Genomic DNA, 26,590 nt, shown 5'->3' with positions numbered 1-26,590 from the left:
TGAAGAATCAATGCAATTTTTTTTTTTGAGGAAGGGGGAAACGCTATGTGGAAACACAAATAAGTAGCCTTTGAAGGGTCCGGCCATATTTTCTTCATTATTTGCATCACAAAGTGCATCTTTTTAAGCTCATGACCGGAAAAGCAACATCTTACAAAAAAAACAAAAAAAAGTTTCCAAGTTGAAATAATTAATATCAAGTATTCATAGAGTTACATTATTTAAAAGGTAATTTATCATGTTTCATAATAGTTGGAAATGTTTTGTAATTGTTAAAAAACGCCTGGCATCCTCATTACTATTCATTATGTAAATACGAGGCCAAGGTACCGCCCGGGGTTAACGGCCCTGATGGAGCTCCGCAAGTACCAGAAGAGGAGCACGGAGCTCCTTCTCAGGAAGGTGGCCTTCTATCGCCGGGTCAGTCAGGTGTGCCAGGGGTTTGTGCGGGTCTTCGATTCCAACGGCCCTCTGAATATCACCACAAAGAAGAGACATGGTGGCCACAAGGCAACTACCAATCAGAGGAAAGCAGATTTACAATTTGAATATTACTGAAAAGTTCCATGCTAAGAGCGAATAAGACCGCTTGAAAATGGCATTGTGGGCATTTCCAAGCCAAGTTATCTTGCAAAGCTAATAAAAGGACATCAAAGATGATAAAAAAAAAAAAAAAAAACTGGCATGGGACCTTTGAGGTGAAGTACAGCAAGTTGTGTTTAAAAAAAAAAAAAAAACAAGACTGCTAAAAAGAAGGACAGTCTGACTGAAGAAGAAAGTCCATTGGTGGGCTGTGAAGAGAAAAGTGCAACTCAAGTTCAGTGGAGTTGAGCTGAGTGCATTGACGTGTGGGTGGAGGCTTGAATTTGAACACTGCAGACGAGATGGCCAACGTGCAGGAAAGCAAGAGGACAAATGACTGCAGGAAGATGCCAAAAGGTTTCGGACTTAGCCTTGCCGTTGAGTGAAATATTCCCCAGCCAGCCAGGTCAGAAGGTCCAAGTAGGATAAAAGAAGGATTTCCTTCCATGGAAACTCCACCCAAAAAATTATTTAAAAAAAAGACATCTAAGCTAACTTCCTCACGTCCGTTTTTTTTTTTTTTTTTTTTTTTACTTTCTATGTTTAGAAGCGTTTTTTGAAGAATGTCCGGGGTTCGTTTTTTTTTTTTCACCCTCGTTTGCATTGCAACGGGCTTCAATTTTATATGGATTTTCGCTCTTTGCGTGTCAAGCCACTCCCTATCCGTCGCAAATTCATGCTAATTTTTTTTTTTTAATTATTCAAATTTGCCAGGGCTATTAACATTCTTTATTGCTGTTCATCAAATTTATATGCCATGCAGAATTTTTACTTTGCAGGGACTTTAACATCTTATTCTATATAAAATATATATAAAAATATATTTAAAAAAAAAAAAAAAACATGGCTCAGGTCTCTTAAATTACAGCTCAGAGTGATATTGCTCAATTTGTTTTTTTCCACTACGGTGCATGTTTTAAACATCGTTTATCAAATAAAATCTTCATTTGCTCGTCAAGGCATTGCCATGTCAGGCGAGTGACAGAGCAAGACGATTGGCTCCCGTCCGCATCTCGGGAGAACATTGTGCAGCGTCGTCCAAGGTCGTGTCGAGCAGTGCGAGCGGCCCAAAATCAAAATGTGCGCATCTGCAGGCGAGGAAGTGCAAGGGAGCGATGGGGGTCGAATTAAAGCGCCGGCGCGTCCCCACGGAGCCCCCAAGAAGGAGCGACCGTGAAAAACAACTTTCAGAACTCAGTCCAGATCACTCCTTTAAGTCTGTAATTAAAGACCATGAAGAAGGCATTGAGATTTTTTTTTTTTCGCACAGGGTGTCACAGACTAAGCCTTCAGCCTGTAGGACTCCTCTCAAAGAAAAAAAAATAAATTGTGCATCACCAATAGAATATTCTGTTCCCATCATCAGTTTTGACTAGCAGCTAGTTTTAAATCAGGCACACAAGTACCCTCGCGTGCTGTCGCAATTTGGGCGAAAATACGTTGCCAAGCATACTCCGGAATCCATTTCTTATTAATAATAATCCTGTTAGAAATAGTCGCACATTTTGAAGGGAAGAGAAAGTGCACACATTTGCTCCACGAAGCAAATTTATCAGAGGCAGCACATGCTGAGACAATCTGTAATGTCACTTCGAAGAGGATCAAAGTGTGGACGAGGGGACGGGCACAATCATTTGTGTTTTCTTCGGCAAAGCTATGCAGGGATATTTTCAAACATGATGAAACCTCTCGAACTTGCTCGTGTTTTGACAGAAAAAAAAAAAAAAAAAAAATCACTGCAAATTCACATGCAGAATATAAAGCGGCGAACATTCCCGTTGGAGCGCTTTAATTTATCAGGCGCTGAGGAGCGCAGGATGTTGGTTAGTACGTCTAAAATGATCGCTTGTGAAGGGGGGAAATTGCAACAAGCTAAAAAAAAAAAAAAAAAAAACATTGCTGAATTATTCTTTTTTTTTTTTTTTTTTTAAATCAATAGGTTCGTCTGCTGACGTGCTCTGAATAATGATAAAGAAAATAGGAAAAAAACCCTCATAGCACATTTATTTGCCATTTCTCTTTGTATTAATATTAACATTAAGATGGCTACTTATTGGACCACTAAAAAAAAAGAAAGTGGATTGAGCTCATTTGAATTTTGACTCCGAGAAAAGAGCATGAAGCATTTTTCTTTTTTTTAACACATCCCTGTGTAGATGAGTCCATCTGGGGATAATACAGCACTTAACACTCCACTCCCACCATCACCACGAGCAAAAACGAGGACACACCAACTTGTTATGAAAGAAGACAAAGTGAGTCAGATGGGAAAACTCACCTCAAGTTCGCCACGAGCATTATTAATCCTTTAACGACCGTCGCGAAAAATAGTTTGCATGTTAGATTTCCTTTGGGCAGTCACAGTAAAAATCTTTACAAGGGTGCCTTGCGATACGACTGATCTAACTTAAGTTTTTTTGAGGGACAAGCTGTCATTGAGACAATTTTTATTTATTTTTTTGCTTTGACTTTCGATTTAAAAAAAAAAAAAAAAAAAGTACACAAGTGCAGTAACAAGCAGCATGCAGTGCAAACAATACATCCCCAAAATAACCTAAAAAGGGCATCAAAATTTTTCTGGCCACTCCTAGTTGAACTTTACTGTCAAATTAAATAAAACTTTAAAAAAAAAAAAATTATTTATTTAAAGCAACCACATAGCCTTCATTCATCTTCACGCTAACAAACAATACAAAACGCCATAAACGGGCTAACAAATAGTATCACTGTCACAGAACTTCATTCAGTTCTATGAGATAATAAAAAAACGTCAGAAAGGTTCAATAATTCCTTCCAAACAGTTGCCCTGACATCAAGCGTGAAGGCATCAACTTGCTTTCTTAATGTCCTCTACTGATTGGTCGAGCGAGCGGGTAAACAAATTAAAACACACTTGGTTATCATTTCATTATCTGGAGTCAATTCAACATACACGCCAACCCCCCCGCCCCCCCACCTCCAAAGTCACCCAGTTAGACGGCAGCCATGTGACTGGCTGTGATCCTTTTATCTTTGTGCAATCTAATTTGATGATAGCAGACCGCCCCCCCCTCACCCCGCCCCCTCCCTTCCCCCCACAGGGGCTGTGCTAAGTGTATTATCTAGTTCATCCACCGCTGCTAACAAAATCATCAGCAGCCAGTGTTTCCTACCCAAGAGAGGAAGCCACCCTCCCATCGACCCACTCTCCCTGCAAACACACATGCACGCACACGCACACGCACGCGCACGCACGATGGTGTGATTAAGTCCTGCTCTCTACCGCCATGAGCAGGTCACGTGACCCTCATCCGGAAACGGATGAAGCCATATTAAAGCGTTTTTTTTTTTTTCTTCCTTTTTTAAACAGTAATCCCGTCGCTATTTATAGGCCGCTTACTATTTGTGCATATGGACTTCCTGTTCCCGCTAAGTCCATCCTTCTTTGGTTCAGGCAACAAAGTGTCGTTTATTACTTCTGCAAAGGACGCACAGCAGGTGGATGAGAGCAGGTCTGTGATTGGTCCAAACAAAAATGAGCCTTTGTTGCAAAGTGAACACAAAAGGAAGCGACAGATGGGCAAATAAGCGTCTGTGCATGTGTGTGTATCGGAATTGGATCTTGGTACCAGCTCATCGGGGCCAAACGACGATATATGAAGATATTAATAATGTGTAAGATCGTAATAGCCTAAATGTGCAAAAGCATTGTCAACGTTTTCATACGGGCCAAGCGCAGTGCCAAAAAGCACCCGAGTTCCAGTTGCCATGACAGAGTGCCGAGCGCATATGAAGCAGTCGTGCCAGTAGCTCCACTCGACTTTCAAGGTTGCTCACATAAGACGCAGTAAATTTGTGCGGAAGCTGCGCTTGCGAGCGAGCCGTATCTCACCGAAGAGGAACAACAAGCATCCTCACACTTACAAACAGCCTTGTCAGCTCGTTGAGCGGACAGCGTGGGTCATGAACTAGACTTGTCGGGAGCAACAAAGTTTATTTTTGATGTGAACGCCGCTTGAGATGAGAGCCAGCAACTGAGCAGGAAGAAAAAGCTCAACGCAAGCTAAAATGCGGTTCTGCCCAATACTCTTCTCCATGACGGAAAAACAGGGGAACTATTTGTCGCATGGCAATAAGTCTCACTTTTCAGAATTCACAGCCAAAGATTTGTATGCTTTACAAAGTGTTAAATAACTAACTTGCCCTCGTTTCTTGATGGCTGATTAGGAAGCATATTCAAATGGTAGCGTTCCTATTTATTGGACATAGACACACACAACACGTTTGACAACGATACAAAGCTGCCCGTCTGCCGGCAGAGTTGATGAGCAGCGCAGAATGCGTAGGATTAGGGAGGTGTCATGATCACAAATGTGAGTACAGCACTTTGTGGTGATGACGAGACGGTGATAAGTGAATTTATCCGAGCGCGTTTGTGCCTATGGGAGGCCTCTCCACGCTTGCCTCAAGGTCCCCCGGCTGCTTTTGCGTGAAAGTGACAGCTCGCGTCTTATTCACGCAAAATACGTGGGCGCGCAGTTTAGTTTGATCAAAAATATGCGGCTCACAAAGGACGCGCTGTGTTTACGGCAATCGACATTCATGCGAGCGCCGCTTAGTACTCAAGTGAAGTCTTAGTGTAAATAGAGAATTTGAATTTATCCAGAAGGTTGCTGGTAAGACACACACACACACACACACACGTTTTTGCATTACAGTCCGCTTGCATCAGGGCCAAGTGGGGCACTGACTGGGAAATCCTGTCGGTGGCTTTGTACAAGGCATTTTTCCGATCTATATGACAGGCAAGTTGTGTTTTTCCCGCCAAACTCGTCACACAGACGATTGTTGTGCCTTGGCGGAGGTCCGCGCTCAACTCGGCGGCATCCTAGTCACGTTTTTCCGCACACATTCGGCCCGCCCGTTTAAAAAAATAAAAACAAAAAGGAGCCATGCACGCACGGTTGCTTCATTGCTGCCTTGTGCGGTGTAAACATTCAAAGGTGTTGGAACTGGACTCATGAAATATTACGTTCATTCAACATTCACGCATTCTTTCCTCCGGCACGGTGCGGCAATTTTGAAAGAAGCAAAACATGGACGCTCCCGGGCGAATTTAATTGTTAAAGTGAAACGGTCTTTTGTTTCACCTCAGAGCACCCGGTGGGAAAAAAAATGACCTCCATTTTTTTGGATTATACGTCTACTCTTAGTAGTATTTTCAATTATATATATATATATATATATATATATATCTTCAGCCGCGCTGCTCTCAGAACAATCGAGAAGAACACCTGAACAGACGACTCAGCAGTTCAGCAGATCATAAGAAAAAAAAAAATCTCCCTTTTGTTCCACTTTGGCAATAAGAAGAGTTTTTCTCATTTAGTCTGCAGCCATCTACATCTATTCAGAGCTGAACAGCAAACTTATCATTTCAAACTATTTATTTATTTATTAATTTTTAAATTTTGCAAATAATGTTATGATTTCCTAATTGTTGATTGGAAAAACAAATTCAAATCCACAAGGTAAAGTAGAACAAATGGCGTTAAATAAAAAAATTTAAAAAAAAAAGGATGTGAAACAACATATTGTTTACTAAGTATATTAGAACTCGATTTAAAGTCTCGCTTAGTGAAACTCATCATCTCCTTGCGTTGCAGTTTGGCTTCAACGTTCCTCCCACACACACACACAGCAACATCTGTTTGGATCCAAACAGCAGACAACTCAAGTAGAGTTTGTCTTCTTTTACCGTCACGCTTCGAGTGTTATAAAACACAGTCGGAGTGTCGTATAAAGAGAATTATAAAAAAGAAGAAGAAAAGAAAAAATCTTGGAATTGGAAGCATTTACAGAACGTCCTTGCGCCTAGCTCGACGTGATTGGTTGTAAACTGCCGGCACAAAACCAGTAACCATTTCTTCATCCTTTTCAAGGGTAGAGGGAAATATTCTCTAGTGAGCTTTGTTGTCGACGATGCAGCATGAGAAAGAGCTTCCACCTGAAAATATAGTGCAAAGAAAAGAAGCCGCTTTTCTTTTCTTATCTTATGAGGGGCCTCTCAGTAACATATGGAACGGCGGGCTCGCTTGGCGAAGCGCAACAATAACCGAGGAGGTCATCAATACTGCAGCTCGGACAATGCGGACGAGGGCGGCTCGGAATCTCGGCAAATGTGCCGCCGTGCAATGTTCCGCTCCGTATTGCATCACGGAGCATCTGTTGTGCAACATACTGTATCAACACAAGTGTTGATCATTTCTCCTGCAGCAATAATGTAGTCAGTAAGAGAAGCTCATTTTGCATGCGTTGTATATTTTATACCGCATATATATCAGATTTGCATGTTTGATATCAGTGATTCTCCAAGCCTAGAAGTAGTTAGAGGTGTGTGATACAAAGTCAATATTATTATAGCCAACATCAACACCAATACTTTTTCCAATTAAGGTTGATGCCTCAAGATATTGCTAAAATTCAATGAATTTTAATGAGCTTCAGAATTTTTTTGAGAGGAGTTTTAGAATCGCTAGCATGATTTGAAGGCAGGCGTCGGCCATTATCAGATTTATAATAGGTAACGTTTGACAGTCGTGAGTAAAAAAATTTTTTTTAAAAAACATTGAAAAAAAATATTCAGTTTCCGGAAATTACAACAATTTCTTTCCATGGAATGCGCTCAGTATAGCCACATACTATGTAGATGTAAAAAGAGAACAAACTGTCAGTTTTTGTCGCCGACTTGTGTCTCTGAAAATGCATAACTACTTTTCTGCTGTTACCCGCTTTGAGAGGTAACGTCCGAACAAAAACGAACTTAGACTAGCCATTCCCGTTTGCGAGTTGGGGAGCAAGTCGATGACATTTACCTCACCAATTGTAGACGCACTTACCTCTTGTAGCTGGTTGCAAACATTCGTTTCAAGAAACCGCTACCTTGAATTTGCCAAAGAGTGGCGTATGACACATTCATATATTGGATATCTTTTTTCTACTAAGCTTCAAATTCACAAATGTGGGAATCATTTGATTATGAAAGTGCGAACATAAATCAATCTTCCACAAAATAAGACGTTAGCCACAGGTGCCAGTAATGGAGTATTACTATTACAATAAATGTTAGCCGTTTGCAGTTTGACACGCTATCAAAAAATAAATAAATAAAAAATTGGTGATAAACGTACCTGTCAAACAGGCGAATCCCGCCGAGCTTCGAGATCCTCTGTCACTTGGAGAAATGTCACTCTTCTTCAGTCTACAACATGGACAACAAAGGCATTAGACAAGGACATGATTTTTTTTACAATTTAAAACAGATCTCAGGTTTCTTCTGTCAAAATAACCAAAATATTTAAGAATTACAGGACATTAAAAGATATATTTTATTGAGCTAAAATGAGAATCATCTCTAGGGATTCCGCTCATTTGCACTTTTGTATTAACCATCATAGTCCCACTAAATTAATGTTTCGGAGTTCTTTCTCATTATTCAAGCATCATTTCCAAGGGAATTGCTCTTTCTCTTTCGTTGCAAATTTGACTCGTTTGTACCGCTAAGTGTAAGCAAAGGTTGACATGAATATGCAAGCGATGACTTTGGTGCCATCTTTGGAGATGAGACACACTTTGCTCATGTCTCCATACATTCATTCATGTCTAAGCCCGTGAGATTTCTTTTTTTCTTTCTTTTGTAGTCTCACTTCTCAGCAGGGAAGCGCCGCTAAGGTGGAACATCAAATGGCACATACTAGGCCACCGGGAAGATATTTGTTTAACAGCCTGCACATCCACATTCGACAGTAAACATTCAAAACAGGCGAGCTGCTTTCAATATTCAAAACATCAGATGGATTTTGTTCTGCAATCTTTAATGGGCTCTGTCAAGAGCTGCGGGAGAAGAAAAAAAAAAATCAGTTGACTCTTAGTGACACCTAGTGGTGGGATCGACTCGTGTGCAATGCTACAGTGCTTCTCAATGAATGAGCGATGATGAAATTAATGTCAACGTAATAGTTACTCACACAGCTACCTCTAATCTTCAGCTCTTGATAAATAATGGTGTCATATTTAAATAGATTGTTTAAAAAAAAAACAATTAGTGTGTACAATTTCTATTCCCTGAGGGATTATAATGAGTGAGTTTAATAAGAAATAAATACAAATAAATGAAATTACAACGTACTCTGAGCGTTTCAACGTACCTAATTTCTTGTTTTTCTGGACTTTAAACTCTCATTTTAGTGCGACTGTGCTAATGATTAGTTGCCTCCAGGGAGCGCGCCTTTCCGTTTTTTACGCTCGTCTGTCGGTTTTTCGAGGTTGCTCACCTGCGTTGAGGTTCGTGTGAAGTTCGAGAAACATTTGCTGAGCAAAACGGAAGTACTGTCTTCAAAATAAAAGCAATTTTAGTGAGCCATTTTCATTGCTATTTTATTATACTTTCAGGGGTGGAATACCACCCAGTTACTTGAATAAAGACAAACGTATTCACTCGCTGCATTAAAATACAGATACTTGTGTCAAGGTACAGAAATATTGATTTAACTCATTAATACTCAAGTAAAATCCAGATACATGGGGGGGGGGGGTGGACAAATCAATTTAAACACATGGGGGGGTGAAACAAATCGATTTAAACATTGGGGCTGAATATTTGTACTTCGTTTACATCCCACTACAGAGATTAAGAGTAGGTCGTTTTGTTTTAGAAAGTGGTTTCAATTTTAATTTGAAGTCAAAAACCGGAAAAGGATGCACTTTCTTGTTAAGTTTTACTTCACCTCCCGCCTCCCCTCGCGCGAACTCGCCAACCTGCAACAAGTTTCACAGCAGTTTTATTCCCTGCGTGGCAACGCAACACAGCAGGACTAAACTCCTCTGGACGTCTTGGGGGCGTTAAAATAATCATCATTTGATTAGTTTTTGCTTGCCTGCGTTTCGCTTCTCTTGTTGGCAATGAGGACTTGTGTGCGACCGTAGGTTTGTTGCCCACTTTTTCTTCCCGCTCCCCCTCCTCTCCTTTTTTTTTTGTTGTCGGCTGAGGGTGGACATCTTCAACCGTCGCGTTGGTGTTGTTTTCCTTTTTTTTCTTTTTTTGCATCTTTGTCGAAACGGATTTAAACATGTCGAGGAGCGCGGAGGAGGCGAACAAGCTGACTGAAAGTACATACAAGGTGGGTACAGTGTGGTAATAACACAGGTGTGCCCACACAGGCGAGGAAAGAAGCAAACATGCTGCAAAAAAAATAAAAAAACTTTTTGCGTTACCTATTAGCACACGTTTTCGGAAAACAAACCACCTTTTTTCAACCTTTGACATCAAGGGCTCCTTTGTGGACGACCATGATGACTGACCATCTTCATAGACAAAAAAAAATAAATAAAAAATAAGCACTTTAAAAATATCCATACACAGTTTTTTATTGTTGTAATATTGCTGTGATGAGAATCCAATTTCAATCACTGGATGAATAAAGTATAAATATATTTATGCTGTTGGTCTAATTGTGATGTTGGTAGTTTGTAGTCTCTTTACTTTGTCAAATAAGGTGTGCTACTTTTTTTGGATGATGTCCACTATAGCCCGTCAAAAAAATCACATAATAATACTACGGCATCTTGGTAGGAACACAGATATGACTCCAGGTTTAATTATTTATCAGAGTTGTTTGGAAAGGTTATACAGCCTAGACCACCTAATGATTTCCATCCTGAGCGTTACTTCACAAGTCTGTTGAAAGAACGCTATCTGTAGTGACCCCAGTTTACATGTCATTCATTGACAAAAGGTCATTGCAAGTTTCTTAAAGGCAATGGAAATGTTTCGCTCACCACGTCTTTGCATCATTTCCTGCATTCTGGATTTGGGTGTGAGTGAGACGCACATGGGTATGCGCTTAAGTCACACATGAGGAAAAAACTCGCTAATTGACGTTCTTACAGAGATAAGCAGCACCATTCTTCCTGGACCTTCCATCCTGAATCAAATCTGCCGAACTCACGAGAATATTGGTAATAAAAGTGTAATAAAAGTCTTTCTTCTTCCATGCTTGGCCACTCAGAATGTGATGGACCAGTTTAACCCAGGTCTGAGAAACCTGGTCAACCTGGGAAAGAACTACGAGAAATCGGTAGCGGGTAAGCATTGTGACGTCGTGATGTACCCCTCTACCTATAATTTAGTCGTATTAAAACACCTATTCAAGTGTGTACTGATACATGGTGATAATAATTGTATTTCCCCAGCAATGACCTTGGCAGGAAGATTGTATTTTGATGCCATGGCTAAAATTGGAGAGAGCGCAGTGGTGTCTCCCGTATCCAGAGATTTAGGTAAGTTTGCATGTCCTTTCATTTTGGAATGAGATCAACTTTGACTTAGTAGCTGTAGTAGTGAACCCCCAAAAACCTCTACACTGGGGCACTCTTATGTCAAAATCTCGCCGTCTCGCACACTGCTCATGTAATGGCACCACCTTTTTTGCCAGGACAACTCCCCAGGTGGGAAGATATCTGCGTCACCTGTGCAACGCTTTGATTTAACCACTGTATGTTTCTCAGCTCCCCTGCGGGTAGGGAAAAAAGCTGCTAATTAAATTGAGAGGCACAATGGGAGCTGGCGGGTGATGTCGGCCTCCTGGCACTCGCAGTCAAGCAATGAATCATTTACCACACACTTTTAAATAGCTTGCAATATTTTGTTTTTATCTTGAGGAATGTAAATGGTTGTTGATTAGGATGCATTGTGCCGTTAAGTTGTGATGCATTTGGTGCGTTTTCTTTGCAAGTTCTACCGTGCATTTCAGAGTAGCCAAAATGTGCTGTGGCGCAAAAGGGACAGCAAAGAGGCCAATTCTTCCTAAATTGAGACCACTTTGTTGGAATTCTGTGATAGGAAGTGCTGAGGAAATGAGGGGGGGGGGTGCAAGTCAACTTCAGCGAGTAATCATTGTCATATCTCGACAGTTGACATGATTTCCTGGCTGACCCCTAACATGTGGATAGACTCCACAAATCGATGATACTTTCTGTGACCCAGTATGTACTTGTTGTCTTCAGAACAGAAGGTGATTGAAAACAAATCACAAAATGTCTGCGATTATCGATAAAAAAAGAAATGCACGTTCAATGCAACACATTCCAGGCAGGATTTGTGGACTGGACCAAAGAATGATTCACGGAGTTCTGCTCAAAAGAATAGAAAGTCCTGTTGCCTCCGAGCCTGCTCAAGGATGCAGTGAGGCTGCCCGCTCAGAAACCTGAGCTTCAGTGACGCGTAGCCGACCAGAAACGGGATACTCTTGAGAGATATCGGAGGACCGGTGCACCTTGTCCTGTTGCCGCCTTGCTTTAATTCCTTTTGGCCTGCCTTCTTCCTCGTTGTCATCTTCCTCCACTGCAAGAGTTCAAATGTCACCAGTTCTTTCCTACAGACGCTTCTGACTGGCTTCCCCCCCTCCCCCAGTCAAACCCTGAACAAGAATCCGTTATCAGTGGTCATGTCTTTGTATTGGGTTTGAGGTTGGACCAAAGCTGGCTGATATCAAAAGTAAAAAGATAGAACTGAGGTTGAACACAATGCATTCCAGGACACTGCTTGCACTCGAATTTGGGGAATAATTTTTCTCATGGAATTCATCTGTAATAGTAGGGGTGGATTGTTTTAGGCGGTTCTACTGGACTATTTTTCGGGAACCACAAAAACAGTCACGGAAGAAGGCGATTGTCACAGCGAAAGGAAACTGACAGGAATATCCGGGCTGGGTGATTTTTATTCTAATGTTTTCGTAACTAAAATTGTTAAAAAAAAAAAAAAAAAAAAAAAAATCGAGAAAAGCCAAAATCGAAATCATGATTACATTCCCATTAATTGCCCAGCCTTAATTCAACAAACAGTCAACGCTCGCAAGGAGCTCTTGATGTCAATCTCATTAGGCCACGCCCCTTAAAGGCACACACCCAACACACGGATACTACAGTTGTTGCGATGGCCATTTATAAAGCGAGTGTATTTCTTTAAATTCTTTTGCTGCGTTTTCTTACTCGTATAAAAATCCAAGCCAATTGAGTTGACTCCATCTGCGTGGGAATCCCAAAATACTGCTCGCATGTTCGCAAGTCAATCATTTACTGTCCATGTTGAGGTCTCACAAGACTAGCTGCTTTTGAGCGTGACGTCACGTACAACAACAGTTGGAGTTTCAATTCGACTTTCCACTGCACAACAGTGTCAAGTTATGCGTCCACATCTGAATAAAAAGAAAGCCTAAAGCCAACATTCTGGCCATCTCGTCTAATATTTGACAGCCCAACGTGTTGACGTGTCTTTCTTTACATAATCCCGGCATGTTTGCATGCTGCGTCAGGTGGCTCGCGCTCATGCCAGGATCATTTTGCCCACAAAAACAAAACTGTGGGATGCTTTGCATGTTCCCAGCAAAATGCTGGTTTAAAAAAAAAAAATCATCTGAAAGGTGGGAGTAGCGTTTCCTTTTTTTGGGCAGTATTCCGAATGTGTTTGGCTCTTTGTTTATGTTTTTGGCAAGCCTACAGTCTGTCGTTCTATAATTACGAGCCAGCATTTTGCACATGGGCATCAAGAAACTGTCCGTAGATTTTCAACTATTTGTTCTAGTGATCAACAGTCTCCGAGATGAAAAAAAAAAAAGCCTCAGATTGCTGACAGGATTATGCCAAGTTTGGCTTATTTTTTTTCTCTTTAGATTTGAAGTAACCGTTATCCAAAAAGCTCGGTTTGTCTCGTCATGATTTGACACGAGTCGGCAAGCAGAACCTTTTCCGTTCCTCAGACTTTAATCTGGTTTTGCATTGTTAGCGCCGTCTCGCCGTTAGCCTCTCGTGTACTCTCACTGGCATGACACACGCGAACACACCCCCACACACACACACACACACACACACACACACACACACACAGCACTCAGACTTGGCTCCACACCTGCTGCCTGGCAACATTCTCCAAAGGCTGACAACAACAAAACAAACCAATGGCTGGAAAAAAAAAAAGGAACGTTGCTATGTGTGATGTCACTCAAGTCATTCCTGGTCCAATCATAACACGCCGAAAAAAATCACGTTTGGCTGGACTTTATTTGCTGATGTATTGATGCGTTTATGAGTCACTCACTATCCGAGTATGAACTAATCTGTCTGGTGTTTGGCTCGATACCACACCTCGTAAGGTTGAAAATTCACGTCATCCTTCCAACAAACGTTGGAGACGTTGCTCAACTTCCCAAAACCAAGCCTACGTTCACGCCATCCAAAATGGCCGAATTGCATCCAGTCAAAGCGACTAACTATCTCGTATTATCGACTAATCGCCAATTATGCATTTGAATGGAAATTGGCCTTTCCGGTCCTTGTCGGTTTTGTCCCGAATCTCCATGAGCAAGGACGTTGCGTACAAATATTTTTATTTCCTCTTGTCGGCATTTCAGTCATGTCAGATAATAATGATGCTGAACTACGTCAATTCAAAGCCACTATTGTTCACACACATGCATGAAAGTGTTCATTTAACCAAGCTCATTAAAACCCTGTTGCTCCTCCAAACAGCAGCAAGCCACAAAGAATGTCAACAAGCTTACGACACTGAACATACTTTTGTATGAGTGAATACACCGCCGTCGCAGGCCTGCAACAACGAGCTCTCTACGGACGTCCACATCAGGACAACTTTGCTCCCTCGATCAGAAACTCACGTTTATCATATCAGTTTAGGTCGTTTGCTGTGACCTTGGTTGCTGTGACAACGGCAAATGAAACGGGCTTGTTGGCTCGCAGCTGCACAAGAGACAGAAAACAAAGCAAACGCAACGCAAAGTCTTGCGGCACGCCTCCTCCAAATGATTTCACCAATCACGCGTGAGGCCGTCTTGCATTTAGTCTTCATTCTCCAGCGCTTTTAACTTGAAGGTGAACATGTTCTTAGTTTACGTACTCGTTCGCACTCCATTTATGCTGACAAGTTTGACATTTTGTCTCGGCTAATGGAAAATTTAAAACGCAAAAAAAAAAGTGTTCCTTGCAAAGAACGTGTCAACAACCTCCAATGTGCGAGAATGCATCTTTCCGCTGTGAATGGAAAAATGAAAAAAATTGAAACACACGCGCACACACACGCTCGCACACACACCCCGTCTTTCCATGACTAACAGTCATCTGTGAAGTGTTATAAACTTTTGTCTGTCAAGGAACTGTATAAATACACAAACATTATCCAGACCACGGAGTATGTTTGAAAACAGACTCAAGTCAGCCGGCATGCCGTCTGCTTCGGGAGCCGCATATTGACTATTTTCCTAGTTAATTTCTGACGCCGCACGGCCATCTTTTTAAATACACCGCACACGTCATAATCCTGAATGGATTGAGACACCAAGTGGCAACATGTGGCCGGCCGCCTGCCATCAAAGCACTTTTTGATTAGCCTAACAGTTGGTGGTCCAGTTTTTCCCATTCGGGCGCACGCGTTTATTTCCTTTTTCCTTCTTCGAGGCGCATCCTTTTTTGTCTTCACGTAAACTGAAGCCGGGAGACGTTTGACGGGTCTGCGATTGAGAGTCACTCAGCACAGACAAAAGAATCATTCAGCATTAGCAAATGCCAGTGTGCGGTGTCCTGATGTCAGAGTTGATTCGCTTCTCAGAGACCGAATGAATAGGTTTGCTGCTTATCTGGTATTCTTCAAGCGCTGCATTCCATTCATAGTATAAACTTTTTTTTTTTTTTTTTTTTTGTTCTTTCCCGGGCAGGAATGGTGCTCATGGGAATCTCGGAAGTCCACAGGAAAGTTTTTTTCGAGTGGGAGGACAACGTGAGTACAAGTTGTCTTACACTTCAAGTCTGACTTAATTATCGTTTCCTCATCCCAATATTTTGCACGTGGCACGCTCACTCCGTACAGTTTGATCCAGTGAACGACACGCATTGAAAGCACGAGTGGGGACAAGATGCGACGAAAGGACAGGAGAACGACGGCCTTGAGCCGAACCTGAGTGCAACTCAGTGTTTTCCCCTCCCCTTGGTTCCCGCTCATTAAATTTGAACCACGGGCCGAAAGTTGCGAGTCGCTCTTCCGAGACATTGTTGCTCCGAGCGCGAGCGAGCGGGCTGACTTGTTCATGGACTCGGAGTCACAGCATCAATTCACATCATAGGAATTGACGGCGGCCAATGGCGGCTCGGCGGTTAATAGAGAGGGGGGTCGCTTCTGCTTGGACAGAAGTGCTCCAGGTGGATGCTGCAGGCTTGGCCGCCCTCGCACTAATGAGCGAGAGTCGTATGCGAAGAGGAAGAGGGAGAAGTCTGTGGGCATTCCCACGCTTTGTTTCTGACTCATTCATAAGGGCAACCTTAAACTGAGCGCACACCCCCGCACACATGGAGCAACAGAATCAAAATGGATTTCTCTTCATTTTTTTTTTCCCCAACTTGGTCACTAACCAATGCTCCATCGTGCCGCCCGTCATGATTCTAACTGGCTGTGTGTCGTCTTCTCTCCTCTGTCATCCATCCTTATCGCCACCTGAAGTTTAAGAGGTTCCACAGGGAGATTATAAACGAGCTGGAGCGAAAGACGGACATGGATGTGAAATACATGACTGTGAGTACTGCTTTGGTGTGTAGCTGCAATAAATCACGCACACAAAAGTTTTTCTTTCAGAAAGCAACAAAGTCACTGTTAAAGTGATTATTATAACTACCATGAAGAGAGGAGATAACTTGAGAAAATTAACAGCTGACTTTGTATTTTGATTGACGCTTCAACACTGACAGTGTTAAAGCCTTTGACAGTTTGGCAACTCCAGGCGACATTTAAGTCATTACGCAATTATGTCGTCTAATTGGACTTGTTGCATGCTGTAATTGCTTCAGCGTGAAACAAATTGATCAGTTTATGTTGCGGTGCGCCGAACATTCATTTCTGCACATTGTCTTAAGCGGCAACGTTGAAACCCCCAAAAGTAATATGCTGCGGAATAATTCTCACCACAAATTGCAAAAAAACACCCGTGAGCTGGCATGTTTGCGCTTGATTTCTGCCATCTAATGAGATTCCGCCCCTGTGGATCTTTCCAGGCCACGTATAAAAGGTACCAGATGGAGCACAAGATGAAACAGGACTCTCTGGAGAAATCCCAAGCGGACCTGAAGAAGCTCCGGAGGAAGAGTCAAGGCAAGAACGCCAACAAGTATGAGAACAAAGAGAGCGAGGTGAGGCGGATGCAGACACACCTTTTCGACACCTGACGCATTCGTGAATGTCCCTTCACTGAAGCACACACACGCGCACACACACGCGCACACACACACAGGACTATTGATATTTGCAGAGATCTAATTACGCTTGAAGCCACCTGAGCCACATCAGCAGGTGTAACAGTATTTAGGGACAAAAGGTACAGAATGCAAGTCGTCCGGCGTGAAGCAGAAGTTGTGCGGAAAAAGAAAAAACTTCTTGTCTACACACCGTCAAGCATGGAGAAACTGAAAAATGTTTTGGTCAGGTCAGCGCGTATAGATTGGAACTTGTCTCTTTGCCAATGAAACATAGACAGCTTGGGGGGGTGGGGGGGGGAGGGAGGCCCCGAGGTCATTTATTGTGCATCGGCAGTAGGGCTGAATTATTTTAGGAAAACAAAATGTATTGCGATTTTTCTGCCAGATATTGCGATTTCTCTTCATTGCTGCTGGCTCTCCGCCTTAACACGATTCTAGCCTGACTTAAAAGTCGACTGTACACCTAAGCACTTATTTTCTGTCCTTCCCGACGCTGTATTACACTTTAGCAATTAGCACGCTTAGCGATGGCATTCACTTGTTTATTAGTGAAGATTTGTCGTAGTGATCGTTAAGTAAGCTACTTCCGCTCCCGGAAGTGCTGCGCCTTCTCTTTCAGAATAAGAGCATGATACAGTTGCATTTGATCTGAATGGCTGAATATATTTAGAAAAGTCCAGCGCTTATGTAAGTTGCTGTGCATCGATCGAGTCAGGCTGGCCGGCTCCGTGTGTCTTTGTCAATTTTTGAGGGTTTTATGTAGTCTGTCAATACAGTCGGCGCTACCGGCGAGTTCAACAACCTCGGTGACAAAAACAGAACGAAGGCGTACAAACGCAGACTTGACAGTCATTTATCAGCGAGTAGAGAGAACAATATGGATAATGGATCATGCTTGCGTCTGAATAGAAAGCTCTCGCCTTACATAAAACACAGGTCGTCCATAGCAACAGGCTTGTTGTAGTGCCCACGGGTGAAAAGTGAAAAGCTTTGTTTGTGTTGTTTATGTATGACAGAGACATTTTCAAAAATTCACACGCCTCCCTTTTTTTTTTTTTCCCTCTTCCACTTTTAGTGGGAAATATGCCACCCACCTTCAATAGATGATTTGTTATTTTTTTTCTCTGCCTGTATCATTTTGCAGTTCATTTCAAAAGGTATTTTTGGGCAAAAAAAAAAGGCAGGGTTGCGCTAATTAGATTCATGAATGTATTTTAAACCTGTTTCGAGAATTTTTAGTTTAGAAATTTCAGCAACCTTGTGGTTATTTATTTTTTTTTTTTTTAATTTTTAAATTGCTTCTCATTTTAATTGCGGAACAATTCCCCAAAGCTTCCAACAAAATGCCACTTTAAACAATCTTTTTGTGCATTATTAATATTATTCCTCTGCGTGAGTTTACCGGAGGGAGAAAATGAATGTGCAGCCGGTCATGTAGCGAATATTCATTCTTTTTTTTTGTTCAATTGGAGCCAGTTCTTACTTGAGATATGACAGCTCTCCACTGACCGGATAATGTCAGCACGCTTTGCTTTTGAAAGTGCTTACAGGCAGCGTTGTTTGAGCCGACACCTCTTCGGCCATTTGACATTGATTTGCTGAATGAAATGAAATTGATACACAAAGTTTTCTCGCACGCAGCCACATAAACAAAAAATAAATAAATAAATCGAGAAGCCTCGTTTTTTTTTTAATTATATTTATTTATTTTTTCAGGCTACTAATTTAGTTTCAAACTAATTTATGACAGGTTGAAACAAACCTGCCGGCAGTGCTGCTTCAATGTGCATAATGCTCTACATCAACGATCCGAAATGTCGTCTGCTTTTGTAGATAACACACAGTACGCGTCCTGCCCTATTTGTCCGTCCTTTTGTCCGAAACTGCAGTCTTTTCTAAGCGATCCACTGCCCGGCTGTGATTAGAAAGTTGAAAAAGAAACCTCCCTCATTTGGAATCACTTGATCTTGAGAGGTTGGCCGAGCGGTGACAGCGACTATATGGCTGTCGCCTGTATGGGCGGCAAGATAACGCAGCCATGAAGTTGGTGGACGACACAAGCTGTGTTTGACTGCGATTGTGGAGACACACCTGTAAATGTGTGCGTGCGTGTGTGTGTGTGTGTGTCCTCAGTGCGTGGAGACGCTGACGAATCGCCAAATGGACATGCAGCTGTTTATTGCGGACGGCTGCAAAGAGGCGCTTCTGGAGGAGAAGCGACGCTTTTGTTTCCTGGTGGACAAACACTGCATGTTTTCCTATCAGATTGCATCGTTTCATGACAAGGTTACACAACACACCTTGACAAGTTTTTTTTTGTTTTTTTTCCGGGGTTTGCTATCGCTTGACTGAGCTTGTTTTAGTGAATGCTAAATGACGGACAAGTCCAAACTCATTACCTTAGACATCCACAAAGAAAATATTTATGTCTCTTTTTCTTCCATGAAATTGCATTAATTACCGGTAATTTATTCCCTAAGGTCTGTTTTTTTTCTTTTATAGCGTTTCATTTGGTTGAACGGTACGGTTGAATTTTTTATTTTGTCCAATTACGTCAGCCACTGCACTGCCATGTTAATCTAACCAGCCCAGTTTTAGTCAAGGATGGGTGAGTACCGATACTGATACTGTCCTTTTTTCAAGATGTAGAGATTTTACGAAGGCTGCCGATACCTGACACCGATAAAAATCACTGGCGCCCCCCAGTTGTGTCCGTTCGACTATCTGGAAGTAAATGGCTAAATAAATCTTTTTCTGATTACTTTTGCATGACGCAGTTATGTGCTACTCTATTGCGTTTTTTTTTTTTTTTGTATATTAATGATGGTGTGTATAATTACAACATCATAGTGGTTTGAGTAAGTGGTTGATTAAGTCGGGTACGTCCTCACTGAAGGCCCCGATGGAAAATGCACGGCAGAATGAATGAGATGTAATGAAAAATACTACCGGGCCCTCGAGGCACTTAATAATTGGTTACCATGCTGATGAAATGACATTTCTACGCGTTTTCTTTGTCTGGTCAGGCAAGAGACACCCTGATGGCCAAGCTGAACAGCTGGCAGGACCAGTGCAACGACGCCACAGACATGCCCGAAAGCGTCATGAGCATGATCGAGGGACTGCGTACGCCCATCTCCATAACGCCCATGCCCTCTCCCACCCCATCACGACACAGTTTGGTATGTTGGCCCCGCCTCCCACAAAAATGATGACGCCCATTTGAATGCTAACTTTAGCATCACTGCATATGCGTGTGACAGAACATCTCAGCTCCACCGGCTCCGTCTCAGAAGGCTCATGTCAGCCCGCTCGTGAACATGTTCACTCCAAACAACAAAACAACTGCCAGCGTCATCACCACGAGCAACAACAACACCGGTAGTACAAACGAGCTCACCGGAGCGCTCGCTTTCGCAACCGCATCCCGTTGACATCCTTCAAATTCTTGATTGCCACCAGACCTTGAGAGCAACGCAGAGAACAACCTCGCCCGGTCCGTGTCTGTGGCCACAGGCCTCAACAACGTGGCGGTGAAAAGGCCGCGGGTTCGCACCATCTTCCCCCATACGGCCGGCGGTAACAACACCCTGCTCAGCTTTGACGAGGGCGACGTCATCATCCTGCTCATACCCGAAGAGAAAGACGGGTGGATGTATGGTGAAATGGAGAAGAATGGAAAGTGAGTGTCGAAAAAAAAAACAATCTTGGTTCTTTCAGGTCCTGCAAGCTATATGTATAGTGATGTTGTCTGTCTGCGTGTGTTGCTTCACCGTTTGTGTTCAAATATGTTATTTTTAGGGACATAACAGCGCGACACAAACGTGATTCATTAGCCCGTCTACGCATCTTCCAAATTGCAGGTCTTTGCTCTCAATGACAACGGTCATGCATCTAAAAACTAGTAAATTGGGTTCACTTGGCAAGGCAAGGCACCACTGGATTTGCAATTTGGGCGTTTGGTTGTCGTAGTTTACAGAATAAGACAAAAAAAAATGTCATTTTACTGAGAATAACAAAATCAAAGAAAGTGTTTTTTTTTCTTTTTTTTTATCCTGAGCGCTATGCTTTTCAAAATGTCGTCATGTCTGATCTGAAAAAAAAAGAAAATCAAGAATCATATCCCAAAAGTACAAAAGTTTAAAAAAAGAAAAAAAAAACTGGAGGTGTCATGGTGCTTATCAGCATTCACCTTCTGACCAGGGTTTGCTTTTGCGACATTGTGCTTTCTTTCTTCTTTGTCTTCAGCTCTGCTAACGTAACTGGGCACCTCACCCGGGCAACAGCACGGCTGCATTTTTTTTTTTTTAATGTGAGACTTCCTTTGAATATTTACTAAATGTCAGCCGCTCAGGTCGCAGTCATGCTGGACATGGGGAAAAAAGAAACTCCCTTATGAGTCAACAGAGGCTACCATTAACATGTATTTTCATCTCGTGTACAAATATTGACACACACAGCGGCAGGAGGGGTGCAGCAGTAGCCACTTAATGGGAAGTCAAACAGAACAACGATGCATACAGTATTGGTTTCCCCCGATGAAACTATTTTTTTTTTAGCAATTTTACCTCCAAAATAATCTGGTCTATTTGCTGTGAGTCAAAAAAAAAAATGTTGCGGCATTCGTCGTTCGGGTCGAACCAACAATGTTGTTGTAACCTTAAACACTCTGGTGAACTTCTGTAATGACTGCATTTTAAATCATCCCAATTTTTTTCTCGCAAAGCCCAACTTTTTCGTAACCAGCCTCATATCGGTGTCTTTTTCCTTCCTTCAGGAGGGGCTGGTTCCCTTCGTCATACTGCCGTGCATTCTCTGAGTCGCTCGTGAACAACAACAATAGGTAAGGAGACTCCGACGGATGCGCGCACGCACACACGCACACATACAGTAACAGGTTTCACATTGCAAGCAGCTGTATCGTTAGCTGCTACTTCCTTTAGTTTCCTGATTCGAGTGATGAGCTAGCAAACCCTTACAGGGGGTTCTCCCCTAATTCAACCTTTGATTCTTATTGTCCTGACCCGAGTCACATTCCACCTTGGAGCCCCGTCCCCTGCATGCAAACCTTGTACTTTGAAAGAATGGTTTTCCAACCCTTTTCAGTGGAAATTGTATGAAAATAAATAAAGCCAAACGATGCTTAACCTTCATTTTGCGCATAATGACCACAAGTACATTTAAAATGTGCTTTTAAATCTATTGTTTACGTGCCGCAGTGTGTCAGTGGCGCCGTACCGCAGCCGGAGCGTGGTCAACCTGCACCACCAAGACACGGAAACGGACGAGGCCACCATGATCCTGCCCCCGGAGGACTACGCCGTCAGCTCGAGGCGCGCCGCCGCCAAGACCCACCACCCGTCATCCACCAATGCCAGCACCTTCGTCACCGCCAACAATCACCGGCAGCACTCCCCAACGCCCTCCGCCGTCTCCTCGGCATCGTCATCCGATCATCACACGGTCAGTCGCTAGCTCACGTTGCGCTCTTCCGTTCTCAAGTTAGGGCACGAATCTTCCTCCTTCGCATTTCATGCCGAGTGTAATGCTCCTTTGCCCTCATTTGTGTCGTCGTATGGAGAAGTGCCAGTAAAAAAGAGCCAAAAATCTGGATGTCAGGAGTAAGGGAGGGCAAGAAACTAATTGCAGGTTAGGTGTAAAAATAAAATGAAATGCTATTTGAGGAACTGCAGACACTATGGCCGTGGTCCGTAACATCTACATAGTCTAAAAAATCTACACACCCTCGTTCAAATGAGCTGCTGTATTCCTGATACAACACAATTGAAAATTGTGTATTCGCAAGAGAGGAATTAAAAAACATCTGAGAAAACATGGTTGCACAAGTGTGCGCACCTTCAGAACTGGCTCGGTGTTTAGCAAGTCATTCAAACTCATGTTGAGGAGGAGTCGGCGCACACCTGCCAGTTCCCTCCGATAAATACCAACTACAAGTTCAGATGTTTGAGTAGGCTTTTCCTGACTAGTTTTTATTGATTTATTTATTTTACATTGCACTTTTTAGAAGGCACCTTGTGCTGTTTACTACTAATTGGAGCTCTTCGTACTTCCCTCGGCTTTGACCAAGCCCCCTATTTGCTAACTTGGAACATTCCAAAATGTGTTCCTCCTGTTGATCGTCATGTAAACTTTTTGTGTGTGTGTGTGTGTGTGTGTGTCGGTTAAACACATTGTGCTCATCAATCTATTTTGAGGAACATGCTCGAGCGGTCATTATTTACTGTCGTGTGTGTGCAAAGGCAGCAATGTTATTTCCTCTGTTGCCCAGTTACTGAGAAAAAGCACCTGCGACTCCTTGACAAAGCTTTTATGCTTCAATGCATGCACGCCAACTGTGGCAGTCAGCACAGCTCACACGGCCACAACAAAATTGAGCTTTTTAATCAGGAACCGTTGTTCTACCAAGAGCCGTTTTACTTTTTCTAAACCCATATTGAATTTAGCATAACAAGTATTACGCGACAGTTGAAACAAATGATTAAATGATTATAACTACTATAATACGATTGCCATTTAAGGAGTAGTTATTTGGGGGATTTTTATGTTTTATTTACGCACAAAAACAGCAATGATTTTCTGGGTTTTGGCAATTTTTGGGCCAATCAGACTTAAGACTCTATTGTTGCCATTTCAATCTAATCTATCCAGAGCCCTCAGAATAAGTCGTGCTGCAAATAATCAGCATCGTTTTTGTTGAGGACAACGTGTGCAATGGTATCCTTTAGGAGAATACGCCTCGAGCGTTTGTTTAAAAACCTATGGAGAACAGAATGTATTACACAATAGAACTTGAGTAGAATAGGAGAAAGAAAGGGTGGGAGAGGGGTGTGGTTTCTCTGGAATGCACGGTGTCCACAAGCACAAAAAAAAAAATGCAACCTCACTGGTTTGCTATCAAACGATCGCCACCAAACGGAAAGGATGACCTCGAAGGTCAATTAAGTATGTACCTAAGGAGAGTTGATCACCTCCCATTGTGCAACGTGAAGGAATAATCTTTCATGCAATTCAAATGGATTTTCAGATACATGTATGACATTCTCACCTTAACTGAATGGGATATGCAAGTCTACTCGAATGTTGGATATTTTTCTTCGTCTATTGTGCTGTGCAATGTAAGAATCCATATAGTGCTGGTAGGAAATGAGGATGTTTGTTGAAATAGAGTTGGTTTTTCAAGCAGGTTCTCTGTGCTCGGCTGCCATCTTGTGGTAGCTGCTGAGAGCTGCAGGTTGCAGCGTCAATAACTTCAAGGGAAAAGAGAATGTGCCCAATTTTTAAATTCCCAATTAGAATATTGTTACCACACCACAACATGAAAACAGTGTTTTGTCCTATTTTATTCTAGAATCGTAGTTATGATTTTTTTTTTAAAAATGTAAATAATTTTTAATAGTTTGTTTGTTTAATATATTTAAAGGGCAACAATGAGACATGTTTAATCCCTTTAAACTTTCACTTAATTAAGTTAACACACAATAATAATAAGAAAACTCGTAGCTCCAACTTGCATTTCCAGATGGTCAAGATTCCGCAAGCTGCCTCGTGTTGTCTTTCACCATGCATCCACTATGTTTACATACTGGGTGTTTTTTTTTTTTGTTTTTTTTTTTTTTGGGGGGGGGGGGGTTAGGGGGGGTTTAAGGCTGTTCCATGAAAAGTATTCGGTAACATGTCATGTGAAAAAAGGAAAATGATTTTTTTTTCTTTCCATAGACAAACCAGACCAACGGCACCTCCAGACCGACACCTGCCTACCTGGCGTAAGTCAGCCGCTGTTGTTTACTTATTTCCTTCTCATTACATCAGGTATTTTATACCATGCAGGTTGACGCTTGAGCGAAACACTAGACAGATATTTTAACGTCAACCGCTCATTTTCACGATAAAGACATTATTGATTGACTGCTTCGTCTGTGTTATCCAGGGGAGGCAACCCGTTTTCCACCGTGCGACTACGTCCGACTGTCACCAACGACCGCTCAGCCCCCGTCATCTGATTTTGGCTGAACTTTTACATGTTTCACACATGGAAGTATTTGGGAGCTTTTACAGGACTGATGCTCCTCTATTTAAATTCAAAATGTCTCTTTGTGGCGGTGATACTTGGAACTAGCCACATCCCGACAATGCACACGTGGAGCCAGAAAGAAAAATGTACATTTTCCAAATCACTGTTGTTAGAATGTTTGTTCTTTTGTTGTTGTTGCCATTGGAAATTGAGGACTTGAGCAGCTCACGTTTCCTGTAGGCGCTAGGGCCAGCTAGTTTCGCACTAGTAATCTTCATATCAAGGATATGGAATAAATGTTCAAGCTTCTTTTGGAAAGCCATTTGATTATTTATTCCAATGTAAATTCCTTGTACCAGTACGCTTTGTCGTCACCGTCACGAGTAAGACAATTTAGTGCACTAGTTTAACAACTAAAACCCAGTAGGACATGGTTAAACCTCACTAGTTTACTTTATGTCTCTATTGCAATTGCATGTCGCTAGTGCGGCAAAACTGTGCACTAGTATACAATTGTGTGCAAAAAGTTTTGAAATCATACAATCATAATTGCAGGGTGTGGATGCCAACTAGTCTGCGGAATTGTCTCACGAGTAAGTTAAGAGCGCACTAAGACATGAGATGAATATTAAGGAGATGGAATAAATGCTCAAAATGCTACCCATACAAAGTTGCAATTCTTGTAGTTTTTTTTTTTTATTTACGCTTGTTTTAATGCTTAATATTCAACAAATATGTACTGTAGTACAATGATTTTATGGAGAAGAAGTCTGGAAGGTTTGTGAAATTTATCATTTCACTTGAAAGTCATTCTCTCGGAATAAAGTTTCAATTTTACAGATTTTTTTTCTATTTTTTAAGAATAAAGACGATTTAGCATAACATTGTCAAAATATGAGGAAAAGTTTTTTTTTGGGGGGGGGGGGGGTCATTTTAGACCAAGAGACAACATCGACCCTTAGAATATTTCATATTTGATACGGAGTGGACGTCAAATAATGCAATAAAGTCATTTGTAACCAATGCACAGTTTCTAGCTAGCCCAACGATATCATCACAGACAGAACAGGGAATAAACTCCCAGTCGATAACCCGTTTAACCACATTTTCTGCTTTAGGAAAAATCGTCATTGTTCTAAAATGATGACCATTGTTACAAAAAACACGATCAACTGAAGCAAACAAAACCGATTATGTTCATTTCAACTCACCATGACGCTGAATCAAGTCTTGGGAGGCTTGTAGGGTGCACTTCGATTCTCAGTGCATTTGTTGTGGTGGCCTAACTGCTTCTGTCCTTCTTGTTCACGTTTGTTTTTTTAATAATAAAACAAAATTAAAAAAAAAAACTCAAATGAATTATTTTAATCCAAGTTGTTTGGCCTCCATGTGCCGAAGCGGTTTTGAACGCGTCGTTGCCTCGTTTGCTCTCGTGACTTAATTGCTCGTAGGAGTCACCTGGTGTTGCGATAAAACCGTTTTCACTGTTAACTGTTAAAAGACGCTAGAAAAACTCTTAAGTCAATCACTGTAACGGTGCTTAAATTCTTAAATGCCATTCCCCTGTATTTTGGACTGACTGGCTTTATTTCACATTCGTTTTCTCATTGGCCTTGACTGCTCAGGGATTTCCCACAATGCACCAGTTCTCCGTCTCATATCTGCGCCACGTTGAAATTCTGTTTA

The 26,590-nt window shown here is 42.0% G+C and overlaps 1 protein-coding gene across 2 annotated transcripts; it reads left to right on the top strand.

Moving 5' to 3' along the window:
- Positions 1 to 9,379: 9,379 nt before the first annotated feature.
- baiap2l1b (BAR/IMD domain containing adaptor protein 2 like 1b) lies at positions 9,380 to 25,786 on the top strand. Of its 2 annotated transcripts, XM_088317166.1 has the most exons (14): positions 9,381 to 9,740; positions 10,629 to 10,704; positions 10,813 to 10,899; positions 15,345 to 15,406; positions 16,124 to 16,195; positions 16,672 to 16,806; positions 19,006 to 19,158; positions 19,899 to 20,054; positions 20,136 to 20,253; positions 20,335 to 20,554; positions 21,650 to 21,715; positions 22,092 to 22,335; positions 24,610 to 24,656; positions 24,821 to 25,786. In XM_088317166.1, the coding sequence occupies exons 1-14, from the start codon at positions 9,690 to 9,692 to the stop codon at positions 24,891 to 24,893; spliced, it is 1,560 nt and encodes a 519-aa protein (XP_088173292.1). In that variant the 5' UTR covers positions 9,381 to 9,689; the 3' UTR covers positions 24,894 to 25,786. The 2 variants fall into 2 exon arrangements, with proteins under 2 accessions (XP_088173293.1, XP_088173292.1); XM_088317167.1 differs by lacking the exon at positions 16,124 to 16,195 and having other exon boundaries at positions 9,380 to 9,740.
- The last annotated feature ends 804 nt before the right edge of the window (positions 25,787 to 26,590 follow it).

This window comes from Idiotropiscis lumnitzeri, chromosome 15, assembly GCF_059441095.1.
Source record: "Idiotropiscis lumnitzeri isolate Australia: NSW breed Sydney's pygmy pipehorse chromosome 15, RoL_Ilum_1.0, whole genome shotgun sequence".
In the NCBI taxonomy this organism is placed as follows: domain Eukaryota; kingdom Metazoa; phylum Chordata; class Actinopteri; order Syngnathiformes; family Syngnathidae; genus Idiotropiscis; species Idiotropiscis lumnitzeri.
This window is presented reverse-complemented; position numbering and strand designations above follow the sequence as displayed.

What these genes read in the sequence shown, in the direction of transcription:
- baiap2l1b (XM_088317166.1), top strand. Translation starts at nt 9,690, where the DNA reads ATGTCGAGGAGCGCGGAGGAGGCGAACAAGCTGACTGAAAGTACATAC. An exon ending in TGGATGTGAAATACATGACT is followed by an intron (nt 16,196 to 16,671) that starts GTGAGTACTGCT and finishes GGATCTTTCCAG; the next exon opens with GCCACGTATAAAAGGTACCA. An exon ending in CTCGTGAACAACAACAATAG is followed by an intron (nt 21,716 to 22,091) that starts GTAAGGAGACTC and finishes TACGTGCCGCAG; the next exon opens with TGTGTCAGTGGCGCCGTACC.